The sequence below is a fragment of the Cynocephalus volans genome, chromosome 14 (genome assembly GCF_027409185.1).
Source record: "Cynocephalus volans isolate mCynVol1 chromosome 14, mCynVol1.pri, whole genome shotgun sequence".
In the NCBI taxonomy this organism is placed as follows: Eukaryota; Metazoa; Chordata; class Mammalia; order Dermoptera; family Cynocephalidae; genus Cynocephalus; species Cynocephalus volans.
The window spans coordinates 25,321,898-25,344,144 of record NC_084473.1 but is presented as its reverse complement, the minus strand read 5'-3'; the positions used below and the strand labels follow the sequence as shown (position 1 = coordinate 25,344,144).

The window sequence follows — 22,247 nt, the reverse complement described above, 5'->3', positions numbered from 1 at the left end:
ATAGGTTTATTTTTTAGATAAGAGAACAGAACAAGAGCCCACACACATGCCTTTTTTCTTCTACAAAGGCCCCTAAGTGCCACTCCCAGTGCCCCAAAATAACAACCCAGATTACTCTTCCTCTTTGCCTCTTTTTGTACCACTACCACTCTCCTTCAATGAGTCAATTATCCTACAGATATCCCTTTTGGCTAAAATCAAAAGGGAAACATTACCACTATCTAAAACCTTTAACTAGAATTCAGTAGGATAACAAGGAGGGTATGCGAGAGAAATAGAGGCTTAATTTTTAGAGTGAATATATTGTAAAATAATGTCTACATTTCATGTATTCTATTTCATACAAACCAAAAATCTTCAACTTTGAGGTAAGTATGAAACTTATATGAAATGTCCACCTAAATGTGGATCCTCCAATATATTCTAGAATAATTTAAAGACTTTACGGCTTGTGTGAACTATTTTGGTATTCCCCTCTATGTGAAACAGTTCAAATTTTGAAACAATTTGAAAAAACAAAACAAAAAAACCTTATTTTCCTTAATGGTTAGGCTGAAATCCTATAGGGTTGTAGGGCTCTTCAATTAGCTGGAAGATAGGGGGAATGGGGTGTTGCTGCTTATTATAGTCAAACACTGGCTTTTAATAACAAAGTGATGGTTAAAACAGGCTTCAACATGGAGCTTCTTACCAATAATCATTGCAGTGAATAGGTCTCTATATAAGAAATTAAACAGGAAAGGTTCATACCAGGCCTCAACTCCCACAACTGCAGTCACTATGTAGACAAAAGAAATAGTCTGGAAGGAAAATGCAGACAAAAGCATACAGAGACATTAACAGCTGGAAAGATCATGGAGTCAATAATGCTCTATGCAGCATGAAGTCTAATCAAACAGTTTTAGCAAAAGCAATAAGTATGCTTGAATTTGGTATGGGGCAAGTCTTCTCACCTTCAAAAAATTTTTGTTTTAGCCAACAATGCCATAAAATAACTAACTTCCAGACAACGTAAGCAACTGGCCATCATTTGGAGCACTTTAAAGGCACGTCATAAATTGGTTAAGTCATCAGATAATGTAATTTGCCCACTCAACCACTTCCTTCAACATACATATTCCAACTTCTCATTTCTTTAGTGGATGCTTGGGTGCAAATGGGCAAAACAGTAACACAAAAAGCTGGGATTCAAAGGCAGGGAGAGTTAATAGCAAGCCTATTCGAGTAAGAAAAAAGAAATCTCTCTACTCACTGAAAAGTTGGTGATGAAGACAAAAAGCCAACAATTTAACTACATGTGCATTTCTTTCTTTACAAAACAACATTTAATTGAATAAATACCTAATTACTAACATTAAGAAATTGTTAAACCTTTGGTGTAAAAATGGCATTGTGATTATGTTTTGAAAAGGGGCCTTTATCATTTAGAGAAATATAGCAAAACATTCACCTTATAATGTCAGAAATTTCCTTTAAAATAATTGGGAGGAGGGCTGAGAGGGGGTACACGTGAAATCAGACTTGCCACATGTTGCCTGAAGCTAAGTAATGGATACATAAGTGTTCACTATACTATTCTCTCTACTTTTGTATATGTTTGAAATTTTCCATAAATATGTAAAAATAAAATGAAATGAAATTTATAAAAAATTTTAAAAAGCACACATCAGTTCTAACCAAAAGAGCAGAAGGGCAATAAAAAAGAATAACAAAAACTTTCCAAAAACATCATGGCAATGTTGAAAATTTAAGGCAGTACACATACTTACCACCTGGCTAATGTCATATCCCCATGGCAGGAAAAGAATCCCTGTGTTATACTTTTCCCAGTGAGACAGGATGAAAGAAAACAAAACTACCCATAGCAGGAGATAAAGAACAAAAACACTGACACCAGTTGATCCTCTTCCAAAGATGGAATACACAGTCACAACAAAGTAAACACATGACCAACTATCCAGGCCATGGTCAAAAAGCTCCCCTAAGGGGGTGCTGGAATTGGTTCTACGGGCTTGCTTTCCATCCACACCATCTGCAACAAAAACACATACCACAGGAAAAGGTCAACATCTGTACCAGTATGGACAAAGTCTTCTTTAATAAACTAGAGGAAAAAACAAATCAGAATCACAGGAACGTTAAGTGTAGCTATCAGCCAGTACCATAAAAACCTAATCTTTAATTCCTATAATTCAAAGATTTCAGAAATATGTAATTTCTCAAAGTTTAATCTAAAAATCAAAATACGTTATATCACACTAAATGATGTCAATTTTAGATTTGAGAAAGAAGCATTCTAGTTAGACTCTGGATTCTTCCAAAACTGTCTAACAATTAGGTTGTTCTACTAGCCACAAATTCTCAAGCCTTCAGAGAACATTCAGTAGCTATTCATTACAATTTATCTAGACTGCTCCTTGCTTTAGGATCCAAAAGTACTTCAGTCACAACATGTATTTCACCCTGTTTAAAATCAGTCACTTATTTACACATCTACCACCTCCATAATTTTAAGTGCTTTCAGAAAATGCACATAGTAAGTGCTCAACAAATAAAAGAATTAAATGAACTGAAACTGTGCAATGCACTATTCTTGGTGCATAAAGATTACAAGAACTTTAGAATAAACTAAGTTTGTGCCTCAGAGTGTTTACCATTGAGAAATGGACAAAACATGATGATTAAAGTTACAGTATGTTACAAACCATAAGAGAGCACAGAAAAGGGAAACATTCGCTTCAGGCTAAGATAATCTAGAACAGCTTTTCGGACGAGAAGAAATCTGAGTGGAGACGTAACAAATGAGTTGGATTTCAGTAGACAAGAGAATAAAAGAGGAGTGCCATTTCAAGAGGAGGGAGTGCTATCAGCAAAAGACACTGACATGGAAAAGCATAAGGCATGTTTAGAAAATGCCAAGTAGTTTAGTTCAAATAGAAACTAGGATGTGAAGAGGGCAGTATAGAAAGGAAGTTTGAGCCAGTTTAAAAGTTTTAGCTAGCATGGAGAGCTATTAAAGGTATCTGAACAAGGAATGTCAAGAGTGAAAGTAATACTTCAGGAAGATTCACCTGAAGTCAGTGTGAATGACAGGCTGGAGAGAAGGATGCTAATTAGTAGGCCTAAACTGAGATGTAATACAGTGAGAATGAAAAGCTAGGGGCAGGTGAGACATTAAGGAGGTAAAAATGACAAAATGCAGCAAAAGATAAGATGTAAGGCCTAAGGACAAAAAGACAATTTCCAAAGTTTCTGCATTACTAAGAGAATGGAAGTGTTAATAGAAAGAAGGCAGTCAGAAAAAGCATCAAGATTGAGAAAAGATGCAGAGCACAACTTTAGATACTGAAATGGAAGCCGTTGGCAGGATATCCATATGGTAATATCGAGCAACTCAATCCAAGGGTACTCACTAGCAACTCAGAAGATAGATGAGGGCTAGTTATAAACATGTGAATCGTCTTAAGTAAGAATGTTAAGTAAGAATCAGTATTACCAAGAGGATGAGAAAAAGAAAGCTAAGGATAAAGCACAGTGGGATGCCTTCATTTAGGGGCAGAAACACAGGAGCCTGCTAGAGAGAGAAGTATAGTAAAACCTAGTTAAAAAGGAACAAAAGAGTCTGAGTTATAAAAATTTCCCCCAAAAAGAATGTTAACTAAGTAGATTATAATTAGGCTAATTTTAAAGATTCAGATTTAAGAAATTAGAAATTCCTATAACTACTATGTTTATCTTGTTCACCATAATATTATCCCTGTTGCCTACCTCAGTCTGTGGCAAAAAGAGACTTTATAAATATTGTTGAAAAAACATAAAAAAAGATGAATCCCAAACTCCTACCCAAACACCGCAGATCTCTGTTCAACTAGGAATAGGAAATTTTCTGTCCTTAAGTAGCTGAAATACTTCCTAATTTATTTATTGGCTTAACAATTTCCTATTCTTAGTGCAACTCCTGTGCAGTTACTACAATACTGAATTCAGGAAGTACATATTAGTGAGATTTTGCACATTTTCTCACTGAACCCATTCCAGCTTCACAAGTCTGGGGTCCAGGTATGTTTCAGGGTTTTTTCCTCTTAGAAAAGTAATTTAGGGCATATACTATATACTGTAAAAGGCCAAGGGCAGCACCCTATTATCAAACATTAATATTTCTGCAGCAAAACATATGAACAGTCATACCAAGTAGAATAAAGATTATAAACTGCCTCATGCTAGTTTAAGACAGTTTTGCAACAAATAGTTCATGTTAGGTCAGGATTTTTGCCAGAAAATTATGAACCTGAAACAACAGGTAGATGGTACAGTACATCAAAAGGCTCTTATCTTTCTGGTGGCTGGCCAGTACAGGGATCGTAACCTGGACCCTTGTGTTATCAACAACCACACTCTAACCAACTGAGCTAACCAGTCAGCCCTTCAAAAGGCTCTTATGACATACTGTTAAAAGTCAGAGCTCAGAGGCCACCCTCATCTCTTCCCTATTCCTCTTGCATTCCTTGGCAACGAAATCCTTTGGCATTTAAAATTAAATTAAAGCGACTAAAATTTAAAAACCTGCTCATCTTTAATAACAAAGGCACAAAAGCCTCTACCTAAATAGGTCTAACCCTAACTTTTGACTAAGCTTTCTCCTAATTCTTGTAGACTTTTCTGATCTCTTCCTTCTCCAAATTCTGCAGCTCTGTTTATTCACCGTGTCGGTATTAAATCAGGTACCAGGCTATCGTGATTTTACAAGAACAAGTCATTTTTATCTGAAGAGATCTAAGCAATTTGAAGTCAGGGTCTGCTACTTTACATGCATTTAAAAACTATACACTAAAAACAAAGAAAGATTTTTTTAAAAAAGATAAATAGATAAATAAATAAACAAATAAAAACTATACTGAGTGCCTGCTCCCCCTCAAGGAACTTAACATTTTAGTTAAAACAGACAACGAACAAGTAGGAAAGTAAACAGATAATTTGTTATATAGTTTTAAGTGCAATGGGGAAAAAACAAAGCTTATTTATTATTTCTTATTCTGTGAATACCTAGCAATGAATAACAATATTCCTCATAGAGAAACTCAAAAATATATTTATCAATTTAAAAGGATATTGATAAATCCTAGTTAAAATGAATTAAACATGGGAGAAAATGTTAATTTAGTGGGTGGCAATCCTTGCTGATTTACCAGCCACTGACTAAAATGAATATTTACCATTTCTTACCTAGAGTGTAGGCTATAAAGTTGAGGATGCCCACCACAATCCAAACCCAATCAGGTACATGCTTGTGACCTGGTGCTGCAAAGGAAAGGAATTAAGATTTTAATACAGTCTAACTATAGTTCCTAGCACAGCAAATACTGCCAATGAGAAATGTTTATATTTGTTACTTAGAAGTTAAAATACTTCACATCTGGTGATGGGCAACAATAATCAGCCACAATGTATATCGACATAATAAAATTTAAAATAAATAAATAAATAAATAAATAAATAAAATCCAAGTTGAAAAAATAAATAAATAAAATAAAATAAAATACTTCACAATATATTTTGAATGCAGAACTAGGCAAATATTAAAATATATCAGTAAATTAACAAAACCAAAGAAGTAATCTACGGCCACTCATAAACAGTAAGTATTTATTTTGAGCTTTTCTCATAACTCAAGACTGAGTGTTCGTCTTTATTCAAAAATTACTTATGTGCCTAGAATGAAAAATAGCATATTTTTGGAATTTAAAAAATGATTGTGCTTGTCTAATCCTTGTTGTTCATGATTATACTACAAACATGTATTGAGCTTTCACACTATACTTTCTCACTATTTTATTAACTAACTAATCAAAAGACCTTTTGATTTATAGATAGATTACCTAAACTGGATGATTTGGGTATCAGAATGATGTTGAAATGTCTGGACCTTACCTTTTTCCCCTATGATAAAACAACCGAGAATCAGGTCTGGGTTCTAGTCCTGGCTCTGTAATCAACCAGCAGTGTGACCTTAAATATATCACTTAACCTCTCCTGTCTTACATTTCCCAAATATATTGGGACTAGATGGTTCATCCGGTCCTTCAAGTTCTATGATTTGGGAAAACACATATAACATTTACATATTTTTAGTTCTCTTAATAACTTAAGTAAATAATCTTATTTAGAACAGCCAGAGAAAATAACATTTCCAGTTACAAAGATACATTTTTTAGGGTGTCCTAAGGATTCCTAAAAGCACAATACCCAAACCATACTTAATGAAACTTAATCTTACTTATAATTCAAGTGGTATTTTATGATCCTCTCATGCTTCGGAGTTGGCATTTAATACTTCATTTACCATTTTATTACATGTATAGAAGCTATAGGTAAAAGTTTTAGTTGATAAAGTTCAGCATATGTATAGTTTCAATATTCAGAATTTCTATAATATCAAAAGTCATAAGTTTTTGAAATTCCAAATTTTCCTACAAAAGCAATGTTGTCAGTGGTTGTTAATTTTCTCAGGTCAGTCCATAAAAGTCTGCTGAATACACAACATAGAGATGAATTATAATACTAAGATTCCTAACTACATCATTTATAAGTATTCCTACTGGAAAATAAATTTTCTTAGAATGCAAAAAATACTCATCTACCTCCATCTTTCTATTCCTCTCAACTCAATCGACTGGCTGAGCAATAAAAATAAACCCTGTCTCCCACTTTTTCCCTATTCCCCATCCCAAATACACTCCAGATTTTCTCCTGTGGCAGACGATGGGTGTGGGACAGTGAAGATAGGAATAGGTGTGAAAGATGATACTGGAGCAGAGAATGGAACAGACGGTGGGAGCAGGCTAAACACTGGCTCCAAATGCGCTTCCTTCCTCTCTTCCCCAACAAGGGTCCAGACTTCTGCCAATAAATATTTAAGGTCTAAGAACCATTTGCAGAGGAAACTCGGAATCAATAAAGGTAAGTAGGGCTGCTAAGCAGAGGGAAAAAGAGATAGCATTCCCTTTAGAAGAAAGAGGATTTTTCTTCCATGACTAGAAAAGGGGAAGGGATATTCCTGGAATTAATAGGTATTTGGGGCCCTGCTTGTGTTCATTTTTAGGTAAGTTTTGCAATCCTAATTTTTTATCATCATGTAAATCAATTATTCTTTACTTGCTAAAACCTCACTGCTTTTTAGACAGCATATCTAAATTTAATAGGCAAGTTGGTGTTATATTTCTAGAACTTAATGGGAACATACATAACACTGTAAAAACACAAGTTAGCTTTTATATACAATTCTGATATCTTACATATCACTATAATATCCAAACCTTTTCAGAAATACAAGCATCTTAACAGAACCAGAAAATAAACAACCACATCTTATTTTTCTCTACTCATTTTAAATTTTATATTAAAAGTAATATTCTTACCTGAAGCATAAAAATCAGGATCAAAGTACGCCATAAGTAGAAAATTGAATACAAGGAGCAGAAAGCCAGAAAATGTTATCAGATTGGGAGCCAGCCAAGTAGGAAATACCTATTTTTTCAAAATAATTATAAAGTAATTAAAATAGAGGCATCTCTGTCCAATATACAACATGCAAATTTAGGTCATAATAAAAGCTATACATTTGAAAGATAATACGTAGGAGTTATATGTATTCAAATGTAAATCATAATTTCCAGTTGATAGAAATAAGCATTTCTTTCTTCTTTATGTCCTCTACATTTTAAATAATTCTATAATCAACAAACCTTTATAATCATAACATTAAATTTATTTTTGAAAATTTTAAAAGGCAGTTTACAAAAATGACAAATTCTAGAATATAAACTAGATTTCAACAGTGAGAGAAATCAAAAGGTATGTGGTTGAGGAAAGGGAGGATGGGAAGGGAAGGGCAGTTTCACTAGACAACTTATTAAACTGAGAGGTGCATCCATAACACTCCATAAAACAGGTTAAAATATTTACAACTTGCTAAAATAAAAATTACATGCCTATTAATTATCTTACCTTTACTACAGTGTTCCAAAATGGATGCATGACATACAGAGAGAGTGGATTTGTATCCACAGCACTGTACTATTAGGAAATGAAATGAAATATTCAGAGTTAATCCTTGCATATTAGCAAATAGAACAATATTTCTCAAACGAAAATAACAGTACAAAAATAACCTGGAGAATACTTCTATTTATATGATATCTCCATCTGAATAACAAAATTGGAATAGCAATATAAATGGCGAAAAGACTGCGAAGCACAGTCAGATATTACTTTTATGCAGGGAGAAAAGGGTCACAGGGGAAATGTAAAGATCAACCCCAAATCACAGAGTTAATCACACAGAAGCTGTTTCACTCTCATTCACATTCATACATACTCATTTAGAGTCCAAATCACCAGCAGTGATTAATCCTTCTCTCTCAATCAACTTTTATTTTATTTTTATGGCTGGCTGGTACAGGGATCCAAACCCTTGACTCTGGTGTTATCAACACCATGTTCTAACCAACTGAGCTAACCCCCTGTCCTTTCAATCAATTTTTATATTACAGTGTTTCAGCAGGCAAACTTATATTGCTTACATGTTCTCACTTATTATGCAGAATTAGTAAAATGCACACTGTGTGCACCCAAACACTGACCACACTCCTTTTCAACCACCTTCATCCCTCTCAACTTATAGGAACCTAGTTGTTTTTCCCCTTGATACCATTAGTAATACTCTTATTAGCTGTGCAACCTAGAGCAAGTTACTTAACCTCTCTGCCTTCGTTTCTTCACCTTTAAAATGAGAATAGCAGCCCTTACTTCAAAAGACTGTCATAGGGATTAGATAAGTTAATAATGTATGTGAAGCACTTAGAAGAGTACCAGCCCACAGTAAGTGGCATGAAAGTATTAGCTATTATTATTAAATGTGTTTTGAGCACCAAAGGAATGACAGATCCCTTTACAGCAGGAAAAGTAGATTCCATAAATAAGCAAAGGAAGACAAAAATAGGTTAGGTTAGTAACCTGTGTGGTAATGGAGATTATTCCCCAATTATTGACCTGTTTAGTGAGAATTAAAAGGAAATTTTAACACTTCAAGAGTCATATTGATAACTTATTCATCTGACACACACACACACACTAGAGTAGGAAGCACTCCACTAAACATGGGGAAGAAGGGATACAAAACTGGAAAAAGACAATTCCCACCCTCAAGCAGTTCATAGTATTATCTGCATTAATATTACCTAACTCATCCACCTGGCATTTAAATGATTTTATACTACTCAAATGTTTGAGAAAGTTTGGGTTATATTTTGTATTTAAGCTTAGTAGGTATATAAAATAAGTAGTAAGCATCTGAATATCTAATACTTAAAAAATCATAAAGATCAAAATTTCTTCATGAATGTTTTATGAATATGCAAGAAATACTTTCAGTGTTTAAAGACTTAAAAGTATTATGGAACAAAAATATAAATAAATACAAAGTGTTTAAAATACTGTTAGCAAAGAGAGTCAACCGGTAAGTATGTTTATTCAACAGACTCTGCCTGAGATTCCTCCATTTCTCCAACCCATTCTAACTAAAATGGGGTAGCTGGACAAAAGATCTGAGACAGGCAGTAGAAAGAAAATGATGACAGAGAATGTGGTTTGCTTTTACTAACTAGCGTTAGACGCTACGAAGCTGCACCCAGACTCCCAGCAGGAGCCAACTTAAATTAGTATTACTGTTCTTACAAACTTTCAGTAAACTTCCAACTCTTACTGAACTTTCAACTTTCCCTTGCATGGTACTCTACAGTTTACAGAGCTTTTCAACATAATAGATTCACAGCATGGGAACCTCTGCAGAATGAAGAAATCCTAAACTGACAGGATCACCTGAATTTAAGCCTTTAGACCTGAGGACCTGGAACCAATATGAAACCCTAAAGGCTGCAATGACAAGGTGGGAGGGCCCTGGCCTCCTCCACTTCACAGAAGTCTGTACCCAGAACCATGTGAGATAGCCAGCAGTCAGATAAACTGGAAAATCACCCATTTCAAGTCCACCACCTATTGCACCACCTATTGCAGAGTACAAAAGTTGTAAGAAGTTCAAATCAAAAGAAAAAGGTTTAGGGCCAGCCCCGTGGCTCACTTGGGAGAGTGCGGTGCTGGTAGCGCCTAGGCCGTGGGTTCGGATCCTATACAGGGATGGCCGGTGCACTCACAGGCTGAGAGTGGTGCGGACGACAAAAGAAAAAGGTTTAAGATATCACATGAATACCTAACACGGTGCACAAAGTACAATGTTCTTATTCAAATGTTTGCTGAATGAGTCTCATTTAACAGCTTTCCATAATTTTAACTTAGATCTTTTTAAAAAGGTCCTTAACAGATGGTATTTTGATTTGAAAAGCTCATTTTTTAAATTCTGAAGCTTTAACTTTAAATCCCTACTTCAGGAAACCAGTAGACATATGAAAAGAATATACTACAGGGCCGAGCCCGTGGCGCACTCGGGAGAGTGCAGCACTGGGAGCACAGCAACGCTCCCGCCTCGGGTTCGGATCCTATATAGGAATGGCCGGTGCACTCACTGGCTGAGTACCGGTCACGAAAAAGACAAAAAAAAAAAAAAAAGAATATACTACAGAACTAAATACAAGAAGGCCAGTTTACCTAACTGGATTTCAGTTACTTGACATTCAATAACAGCTGATGAGCTCAAGTATAGCAAGAAAGATTAATAGGAGATTACAAAAGAGAGCAACAACACTCTGTGCTCTGGGTATTTTACAAGGTCACATATCACTCGCTATTAACGAAATTCTAAACTGTCTGATGAATCAATAGGAGGAAGAATGATTTAAACCTTCCATATGCATTAAAAAATAAACAAAATATAAACTTTTAATGGTGCTAAACTAGATTTAGGTTATTTGTGATGCTTGTTAAATGTATCTATTTTCCATTGGAATGATGTTTTGGCATATACCAGAAAACGTGAACCAGGTAGATAATCCAGTTAAGACCTAGCATGACTTGCTTGGCTCTCCAATCTATAGGACCAGACTAAGCTAGAACCCTGGAAAAATGCTTGTAGATTACAGCCTGAGTTTGAGAGAATCATGCCATGGTAAAAATCTCAGAACCAGAAGAATGCTCAGTGGATGTCTCCACTGTATGCCTGCCCCTCATCTGGAAGAATACTCATCTGGCCTCTTTTTAAATACCTCTGGTTACCAAAAAACAAGAACAAACAAACAAAAAAAACCCTCATTACTTCCAGAAGCAACCCAATCCAATGTTAAAACAATTTTTTTTACACACTAACAATCCAGCCCCCTATCTTCTATCGTGTGTTTTCATTTTGCTCTACAAAGTTAAGCAAACAAGGGTCTATTTTTTCTTCTAAACAATAGTCCTTCAATATTTGAAGACAGCTTTCCCTGTCACACCTAAATTTTCTCTTCATCTATTCCCATATTCCTTTTGCTCCTCCTCTTCTGCCATGGTTTCAATCTCCATCCCCTAGGTCTAGTTCACTAGACAGGGGATTGGAGAGCTCTTTCTGTAAAGGGCCAGAGAGAAAATATTTTAGATCCTGCAGGCCAATGGTCTCTGTAACAAACACACAATACTGCCAACAAAACAGAAAAGCAATTACAGAAAAAATGTAAACAAGTGGGCAAGGCTGTGTCCCAATAAAACTTTATTCAAAAAAACAGGTGGCCTGGGGGATTTAGTTTGACAACCCCTACTCCAGACCAATCTAATTTGTTGTTAAACCAACCCAAAGGTGTGATCCAGGGCAAAAGGAAAATTTCAAGCATGCGTGAGAAGAAAGGAGAACATGACTATAAGCTCTCTTCCTCAACAACTTATGCTTCTCAAGATATTATTAATTTCCTGTGGCAACAAAATCATACTGCAGACTTACATACAATGTTACAGTCCTCTGAACCTTTCAGGCCTTTTTTTATATGGCCTACTAAGCCATCTTTCTCTAAGCTAACAAAAGGTTGATACTGGAACCTAACTGTAAGACTACATTTACCATTTTAACATTTCATCATGCTGGAGTCAACTCATTTTCTACCTGCTCCAGCTTTCTTCAGATTCTGACTTTGTTATCCAAGCAGTAGCTATGCCTCCCAAAACTCTCAATATGTAAATCTGGTCATGCTAATAATGTCTTCACTTAAATTTCTATAATAATCCTAATCAACACAGAACTTCTAGACAGTTCTCTCAAGATTGCTATTACTACATTTAATCATTTTTATTTGGGTATAGAATTCTGTAATGTTATTGATGGCAATGTCTATCTTACAAAGGATTTTCATAAAATCTTAATGAAACCCAGAATTACTTAGATAACATTTTGCCAAATATTAGAAAGTTTCAAAACTTTTTTAAAATTTCAGTTCAAATCAGAAAATAAAGCAGAGTTCATTCACTTCAAGTGGTACATGAGTAACAAGGAGAACATGACGATAAGCCCTCTTCCTTGACAACTTACGCTGCTCAAGATATTATTCATTCAGTGAGTCAACAAACATTTATGACTGAGTGCCTATGATTCTGCCAGGGACTTTACTAGAACACTGGGAAGAGAATGGTGAACAAGACCGAAATATTTCCTGTGTTGACCAAGTTTATAGCCTAATGTGAAAGAGATAGTAAGCAAGAAAACAAATAAATAATTACAAGTTGAGATAAATACTAAGAAAGAAATAAAAAGGGTATTGTGCAAGAAGACAAGCAGACAGAAACACAAGGAAGAAGGCTAGATGAAGGGAGATGCCAAGGCTGGAGTTACACTGCCACGAGCCAAGGAACACCAGGAGCCACTAGAAGCTGAAAGAGGCAAGGAAGGAATTTCCTTGGAGAGCTTTTGGAGGGAATGTGGCTCTGCCAATACCTTGATTTTCTAGACGTCTAGTCTCCGGAACTCTGTGAGAATAAATTTCTGTTCTTTAAAGCCACCCAGTGTGTCAGTTTTATGGTGGCCCTAGGAAGCTAATAAAGACAGTGACCTACAAAAAAAAAAAAAAAAAAAGATGACAAGCGGAGCAGGAAGTGTGCCTAGTCAGGATGGTCACAGAAGTCTTCTCTGAGGAGAGGACACTTAAGCTGAGTCCTTTCTGCACCTCTGCATGAGGGGAGGGAAAAAAGCTGAGTCCTAGAAGATAAGATAGTCAGATAAAGAATGTATGAAACATAACAATAAGTGAAAGAAGCCAGATGCTAAAGAGAACATGCTTTTACAGATTCCATTGATATGAAGTTCAAAAACAGAAAAAATTAACTTATGGCAAAAGAAGTCATAATAGTAGTTTGGTGAAAGGGACTGAATGGGGCACTTCTGAGGTGCTAGAAATAACTCTGTATCCTGATGTGGGTAGTGGTTACATGTGTATACATGTATGTAAAAATTTACTAAATTATATACTTAAGATCTGAGTGTTTATATACAATTTATGCCTAAAAAGAAAAAAGAGAGAGAAAATAAAGACTACATGTGTGACAGCTTGGGGGGGGGGGGGTGTTACATGCAAAAATACACATTCCAGGCACAGAAAACAACAAAATGTGCAAAGACCATAAAGCTAGAAATATTTGGAACACTGAAGGCAGGCAAATGTAGCTATAGGTTAGTGAGCAAGGAAGAGTGGTATGAGTTGAAATTGGAGAGGTGGGCAGACACCACCTAGCTGGACCACAGTGAGCTGGACTTTATCCTAAACACAATGTGTATCCTGATTTGCATTTTTTAAAAATTACAGTGTAGAAAATGGACTGGAGAGAGTAAAAGTACAAATGAAGAGACCAGTTAGGAAACTATTATAGTTCATCAGGCAAGAGACAATTATGGGTTAGACTAGGAGCAGTACAGAGACTTCTAAAATACTTCCAAAACATGCTGTGAAGTGCCTATTTTTGAGAAGGACATTAGAAATGTTGAGTCCCCCCCTCCCCCTTAATTTAAGAAGGAAATTGGCTCTAATGAAAGGAAAACTATGAAACCACCTCCTTGGATCTAAAAGTGTTTCTGTAATACAGGTTCTGTATTTAAATCCCTCCTGTGTATAAGAAAACTGAACTGACATATCTGTGCACTTAATATAAAGCTTATTAATCTGACTGAGGCTATTGTCCCAAGTAATGCTCTACTTTCTACAATAAGCAACAGATTTCTCCTAATCCATCAATATAAGGACAATAGGACTCTTACTATAAAATGACTTGTGATACAAGGCCTGTGCTTACCCATATGAAACCTAAACTTCATATGTATAAAATATATTTAGTCAACTGTGAAAATTCATAAAATGTGGCCTGAGTACAAATTAATAACAGTTCATAAACTGCACTTATTTTTAACTTCAGACATAAGCACACCCAAAATGATATTTGATTTTTTAAAAACTGTTTCCAAAACTCTTGAGTTCAAAATCATCCATGGCTGTCTTGTTTTTAGGAGTAAAAAGCAATACAGTCCACAACTAGGTTCACTGTATAAATTATATTTATTGCTCATAACAACTTGCCTGACATAATGAAATAAACACTCATTATCAACATCTCTTAAGAACTTAGGAGAGAAAAAAGAAATATCAACTCCATTTTTTTTCTTCCCCTATCCAATGAAGCTCAGTGTCTAGTATGGTACTGAGGTCAGTCCCTTGTTGATGGGTCTCATGATTCAATCATGTTTAGAGGTATAAGACTTTATAGGGCCAGAATCCATTATGGTCAACATGTGCTCTATAGCTCCTGGAGCAGAGTTCTTTAGCAATGGCCTTCCAATCTTCTGGGCTAGTTTTCCCTCCCTCCAGCTAACTTGTACTTAAGCACAAAACATAAAACAAGAGATTTCAATTATTAAAAAATTGTTGTTCACTCAACAAATATCAAGGAAGTCAAAAGAGCTGCTTTTCACATACAAATATGAGACTCACTGAGCCTTGGGACGCAAAGAAAGGGTTGCGGGTATGGAGAAAGCTTCCCAACCTGATCCTTTCTGCTTCTGGCACAAAGTAGGAGCGCAATAAACATTTGAATGTTTGCACACATGAACGAATAAATGTATGAACTACTCTGCATGTTTACTGAAGTAGCAGAGTTAATCTGTCAGTGATGAGAGAAAGTGTTAGTACCTTCACCAAATTTATTTTCCCCTAGGAGTTAGTCCATAACAACTTTTAGCTTCACAATGGGAAGTTGCTCTTACTCTTCCCATATTAACGATACCATGTTACATTTGTATGATATATAGTTTCCCAAGGAACAGTTACATCTGTTCCTTTATTTTTTTTTTTAAATAAAGTAGATTATCCCTCTCCAGTTTACAGATGAAGTGACTATAAAATTCAGAAATTAACACAACTAATAAACAGGAAGGTCTAAACTATAAGTACTTTCTGAGCACAATAAAGAGCAAGTCATCTCAGAGGACTTCTATGAAATTGGTCACTTTATTTAAACCAGACTACCCTATCCTGGCTCAAGCACAACCACAAGCTACCTAGATTCAATGTACTGAAATTTGTATTCAGTATCTTCCAATATACATCTTCCAATATACAATATCTTCCAATATACATTTTTCTATCTTCCGATTTGTGGCAGACACATCCTAAGGTGACCCCCCCAATGAGTCACACCCTTGTATAATCAATCCCTTTGATGGTTCATTCCACTCTGAGGGCCGAACCTGTGACTTGCTTCTAACCAACAGAATATAGCAAAGGTGATGGATGTCACTGCCTTGGCTAGGACACGTTATATGGCCAAAAAGGTGGTGAGATGTCACTTTCATGATTATATTTCATTACATAAGACTCCGTCTTAGCATTTTGGAGAAGAGTCTCCTGCTGACCCTAAAGAAGCAAACAGCAATGATGTGAAATGGCCATGGAAGAGAACCCCAAGCTCTGAATAGGAAGGCAGCCTGGGGAGACCCTGAACAGAAGAGCCAGCTAACCAATGTTCAGACTCCTGACCCCTGGACACTCTGAAATAATAAATGTGTGTTGTTTTACAACAGCAAGTCTGTGGTAATTTGTTACTGAGCTATAAAAAACTAATACACAATTCTGAAATTCTGAAAGCACTATACTATCTTCTTTTCTAAAAAGAGATATCTTGAAGCTCAAAATCAAGACTACCTGATGTTTGAGACATTGCAATAATGTAACTATGTACTCTTTTACATTCCTTTCTTGGTTTTATTAACTGCTCTTCAGACTGTAAAAACAAATGAGTATTTCTTTGATGTGTTGCCAAACTGGATGCAAATTCTTCGATCCTACCCCATATCTACAGAATCAGACATTGTGGGGGTGGGACCCAGAAATCAGTCTTTTAATAAATCCCCCAGTGCTCAAGTTTGAGGACCACTGCTGTGAAAACAAACATTAATGAAATTCCCTAAACTCCTGAGCTGAAGGATAAGCCACTACCTACAGTTTAGTATCAACAGCTATATGTCCCTATGGTGACTTCAAATAATGCATTTCAAGCAAGAGGCAAGGTATAATAAAATTAGGCAAGTACTCACTAGATTCCTACTAAATGCAAGGCCCTATGCTACGAACAATTTACTAAGATATGAAAACACCAAACCTAAACTTAAAATGCAAAAAAAAAGGGGGGGGGTATATTAACCCTTAGGACAGAAATAAAAAGTTTCTTAAAGTACTTTTTATCGATACAAGACTTTAAGAACTACACCCACAGAAAACATGACTCAGTGAATAATGAGGCCTCTTTTCAGAGAATACTGTCACTTACATCTACTAACAAGTCAGAGGGAAGAGGGTGGTGAGTGAAGACTTTGGAAGACTTAGAGCAATGAAACAAATACAAGCAAGTTATTATAACAAACAGGTTTGCTTGCTAAACTTAAGCAAGCTCTAACAAGAGATGAGACGATAAGACAAAAGCAGAGGTCATGTAGTGAAGAAACTTGAAATCTTTGTTGAGGAATCAGGACATCAAACACATGGTAAACACATGGAAGCCACTGCAGATTCACAAACAGGAGAGTGATATTTGAGAAAAATTATTTATTCTCCCTATTGTATTATTACATATGATTAAAAAGAGAAAGAAATCTGAAGTCAAAGACTATCTGTGGGACCCAAGCTAGAACAGAGACATCTCATTACTCTTTCCATCTGTCCATTAAGTTGCCACCCTTAACTTCCTTTCCTAAAATATAATGTCTTCTGGTATAACCTCCTGAGGTGTGTGTATGTGTGTATATGTTATATGCTAGCTAATGTTCACAAGCAGGGAAACTCAAATGTCAAGTTTACTTTTTATTTACCTAACAGGAACATAGCATTATGTGCCAGGCACTTTACAAATACTAACACATTCAATTTTTATAGTTATCCTATGAGGTAGGCACTGCCTCATTTCACAGATAAGGAAACCCGGTTTAGAGAGATTAAGTTACCTGCTAAAGATCACACAGCTAGTATGTGGGTTCTTTTTAACTTAGTATTAGTCCCAAAGCTAATTATTTAATCAAAAGCCTTTTATCTTAATTAGAACTAATCGTAAGTGAAATGTGCTTAATACTCAATTAAATGCAAGACTAGTAAATACAAGCCCACTTACTCCTAATAATAATTTTAAAACTGGGGAAAGAGTAAACAAAATTGGTTCTCTTTTTCACTGTACATTTTCCCCATCTGCAAACATCAGACACATAACAATTAATCACATCATTGAAGGTCTTTATTCTAAAGTTTATTTATGTATCTTGTACAAAAACAGCCAGTACTTAAGTCAGAGTTTATATTTCATTCACTTAGCTTTGAGAGTCAGCATAGCATGAAGAACATGGACTCCAGATCCAGTTTACAAGGTGCCAGGGTAAGCTTCTTAAAATTCAAATCTGATCCTGTTTAAAATTCTTCAGTGGCTCCCCAAAACCTATAGTACTACAATGTGCTTAAGAACCACCTGAGATATTTAACATCCGATCTGAACCTCCAAAGAGGGTCTAGGAATTTGCTAAACACTTTCCCCAAGTGATTCTGATGCCAATAGTCCTTGGACCACAGAAACACTGATCTACAGGGTAAAATCCACAAGTCCTTTACATTAAATCATCCCTCTCTAACAGGATTCCACCTCCCTCTCCAACAGGACTCCACCTCCCTCTCCAGTCTCATCTCCTGCCACTGTACCATTATGCCCAAACACCTTATCTAACTTCTTGTGGTTCTCAGAAAATACTCTCAGGCCTACATCTCTTTGCACTCCATTGTTCTCTTGTTCTGTAACACCTTTTCTCCCCTCTTCACCTGGTAATACTGGGCATTCACAGCTTTCATGTTTCTAGACTGAGTTCCTGCCTTCACTTCAATCCCCCCGAAGCCTTTCTCAGCTCTAACCCCCACTCCCTGGAAGCTGTTTCCTCCTCTCTCCTCTCCCAAAGCACCCAGTACTTACCTAACTGCAGTTATTAACTATTTATAACTGTCCATATGTCCATATGTCACCAAACTGGGTTATCTGAAGGCAGGAATTTCAGCTTTGCTTAACTTTGCAGCCCCAATGCTGTGCCTGACAGTGTGAACCCTCAATAAATGCTTGCTGAGTAAACAAAATCAAACTGTAGGAACCAGTAAGGTTGAAGGCCAGATTCTGGTTCTTCAGCACTGCCATCAAGATGCAAACACAGTCTCTCTCTACAACTTTACAACCTCTTTATTGTAATACTAATAAATTCACAACTATCATGATTCCTATAATCAGGTTGTTGTTGTCAACAGCCAAGTTAGTTGCCTACCATAACAGCAGAAACCAATTCATCATGAAATTATATTCTTGAAACCTAACAACGTTATTTCACAGAACACTTCCTCTCTGAAGCGAAATGATACAATTTGAGACTAGATGCTACACTGTCAATTAAAAATAATGCTCTCCCTAGATGAGATTAGGCAAATCATAATAGCACTGGGAAAATCCTTCAACTACAAAGACCTGTCCAAAAGAAATGATAGGTAGAGGAGAGGGATGATAAGCTTCATGAGGGTGAAATTCCTCAACATAATTGCCTAAAGTTATGTTAATAAGCAACAGAGAACAATGACAGTTAAACCCCTGACCTCTTCATATTCAAAATACAAAAACATTCTTCCAATATCCAGATGTACAGCTCCTTTTATCGTATCTCCAAAATGGTTGATATTCTTTTATACTTTCATTCCTTCCATATTTATTGAGTACCTACTCTGTTCATGGCACTGTACTAGACCTTGATTATGCTGAACAAGATAGCTATAGTACCTGCCCTCCCAAAGTTCATATCTTGACAGAGAAAGCAGACATTCAACTAATTATTCAACTGTTTAATAAAATTGTAAGTAACACAACTAAGAATACAAGTGTTAAGAGAGCACATAATATAGAATCTATCCCATGCTTTCTTCTGTACTGAAAATCAATTCTTATAGTTTCTTACTATAGAAACCTAATTAACCACTCTGTGTGTGCACCCCTTTCAGAAGCTATTCTGTACAACTACCAGGTTTCCAACTGTAGCTCTCAGATGTACTTCAAGGGAAGAAAGAAATTAAACTAGTTGAAAAGTAATTTTTCCACCAGCTGCTTTTATAGTACTAATTTTTCTCTACATCGTTTTGCTGTATTATAAAGTGTGACACCAGGGAATAAAAATCTCTTTTGAGGGCCGGCCCGTGGCTCACTCAGGAGAGTGCGGTGCTGATAACACCAAGGACCCGGGTTCGGATCCCATATACGGATGGCCGGTTCGCTCACTGGCAGAGCATGGTGCTGACAACACCAAGTCAAGGGTTAAGATCCCCTTACCGGTCATCTTTAAAAAAAAAAAAAATCTCTTTTGAGTGTTTTGAGTCCTTACCCATTTATGGGAGAAAAAAAGCTGTTTAATTCAATAAGTATGTATAAAGCACTTAATAACTACACAACGGGAATGCGATGACAGGAAGAAAAGACCTCTGTGTGCAATTCACATTCCAGCAAAACTGACCACACAGATTATTCCTCTGGACATTCTTGGATTCATATTTTTAACATAAATGCAGTATTAAGTAAAGAATCTTCTACTAGAAGAATGTTTAGGTTATAAATTTGAGCTTTTTTTTTCTCATTATAACTAAAATAATATCAACAAACAGCATTTTAGTGAACACTGGACACTTGCTAAATCAACCTTTGTTTTCCAGGATGGTAGGAAGTCTGCTATCAGGCACAGGAACTAAGTCAGATTAGGGAAGCAGAAAAAGATAGAAACAGAAAATCACATTGAGATTTCTGGTAAATTAGGACACCTACCTAGTTTGAAAATATAAATTTAGGGAAGACTGCTTATAAGAAAAAGGAAATTCCCTATTAGAGACACTGCTACAAATGAAACAGCTATTCTATTGACACAGAAGGTCAAACACCTGACAAGAAAATGTTTTATAGGTAAATATTTACAGTGCAGAAGAGATAATGAAAAACGAAAAGCGGGTAGAGCTTAAGACAAAATAGGAGTTACTGAGTTAATAGCCTTCTGAAATCAAAGTTTTTGTAAAGCCTAACCCGAGTTAACAAGGCTCTGGAACCTCTTTCCACTTAAAATTCTAAGTCAAGTCATCATTTCAGTTCAGAAATGGTATATATAGCACAATATTGCTTGAAAGGAGAGGAACATACTATATGACCTTCTAAGGTCCCTCACAGTTATTTCAATTCCAGTTAAACAAAATCCATTATGATTTTTTCAGTTATTCATTCACTTCACAAATGTTTACTGGGTGCCTAATAAGCACAGTACTGTGCTCAAGCGATGGTGGTCGATAACACAAGTCTAACAACGTAGGGATTATATTCTAATGAGGAGACACACTTAAAGTAATTCCATAAACGAAGAGAGGGTGCCAGGAGAGCACGCTTAAGGGGGAAGGGGTACTTAGGAAAGGCTTCTCTGAGGAAGTAATATTTAAGGTAAGATGTGAACATGAACAGATAACAAGGGTGAAAGGTTAAAGCCCACTGGGTGACTGGTGGCTTAGGAGAATCATTCACAGACAAGTGAACTGTGGAAGGGTACCAGAGTTGGAGGAAAGTTAACCAGCGTTTACTGGGGGCCCATTAGGTGCCAAAAGCTTCTCAAATCCTTATAATCATTTATGCATGGTGGAAATTCTTACTCGAAAGCCACAGTGTTTCCTCCTGTGTATATGTATTTCATCTGGCACCCCAGCGCCACAAGCTACTGCTGAGAAAGCCTCTTCACTGGGAGAAGTGCAGTGCATCAGCACTATGATCTACCAAATGATCATCTCCATCTCCGAAGTTGTACGCAAGAAAGGCGGGTGGGATCTTCATTAAAATGAAGACAATTAACTCACCACAGAAGGGAAGTGCATAGTTTCAGAGGGCTAAAAATTTATAATAAATGATAAGTCAAAAAAGAGAATTCTCTCGCTCCATTATCGGTGAGCGCTCTCCTAAGGAAAAGGAAATCTCTCGGGAGAATAACGAGTAGGGATGGCTGGCCTAGGGTGCTCCCACGCTCCCCGACCCTGAAACCCCAGGACTGGCAGGACCCCCGGGGAAACGCCCGCCAGCCCGCGCGGAGCCACGCGGCAGAAGGTGACACAGACCGCGCCGGCCGCTCAGCCGCTTGGGCGAGGCCGGGACGAGGAGGGAGAGGGGCGTCTGCCGGACCGCGCTACCTTGTACTTATCAAAGCCAGCCAGCTGCTCCGGGCTCACGTATTCGTAACCAGCCATGACGACCCAAAAACCGAGCGCCCACTCGGCAGCGACTCTCCCAGACGAGGCGGTGACACACGAGCACCACACCGGCTGGGTAAGCCTGGAAAGGACAGGGCTGGCAAAGAAGGTATAGGAGCCGCGCTCCGCCCACCACGCACGCGTAGTCTCCTCGGCCACTTCCGCTGTCTTCCAGGGCGCAAGCTCAGCCCCCGCTTCTCTCCGCCCTCCGAGGGAGGGTTACGAACCCGCGCGCGCGGCCCGCCCCCTACGCTGTCGCAGACCAATCAGCGTGGACCGTGCAACACTAAGTCCCGCCTTCCAGCTCTCCTCGGCGTTTCACTTGCTAGCGTCAAAATAGGTGAGCTGAGGTGAGGCTGGAGGCGGGTGAAAGGTTAATTTCCCAGCGGGCCTTGCTCCTCATTCTTGGGGAGGGTCCGCGACTTTGTGGTATTCGCACCTTGGGGGAGGTCTGGGGGCGCCCCTTTAGTC

At 37.2% G+C, this 22,247-nt stretch overlaps 1 protein-coding gene across 1 annotated transcript in view; it reads right to left on the bottom strand.

Moving 5' to 3' along the window:
• The window catches only part of SELENOI (selenoprotein I), a 35,777-nt gene extending 13,943 nt beyond the window's left edge, over positions 1-21,834 (bottom strand). The window contains exons 1-6 of the mRNA XM_063078279.1: positions 21,717-21,834; positions 8,005-8,073; positions 7,416-7,524; positions 5,224-5,298; positions 1,770-2,032; positions 692-800 (exon numbers count right to left, since the gene is read on the bottom strand). Coding sequence (XP_062934349.1) covers positions 692-800; positions 1,770-2,032; positions 5,224-5,298; positions 7,416-7,524; positions 8,005-8,073; positions 21,717-21,773 — 682 coding nt within the window. The 5' untranslated portion in view covers positions 21,774-21,834. The remainder of the gene's footprint in view (positions 1-691; positions 801-1,769; positions 2,033-5,223; positions 5,299-7,415; positions 7,525-8,004; positions 8,074-21,716) is intronic.
• Between the last annotated feature and the right edge of the window lie 413 nt (positions 21,835-22,247).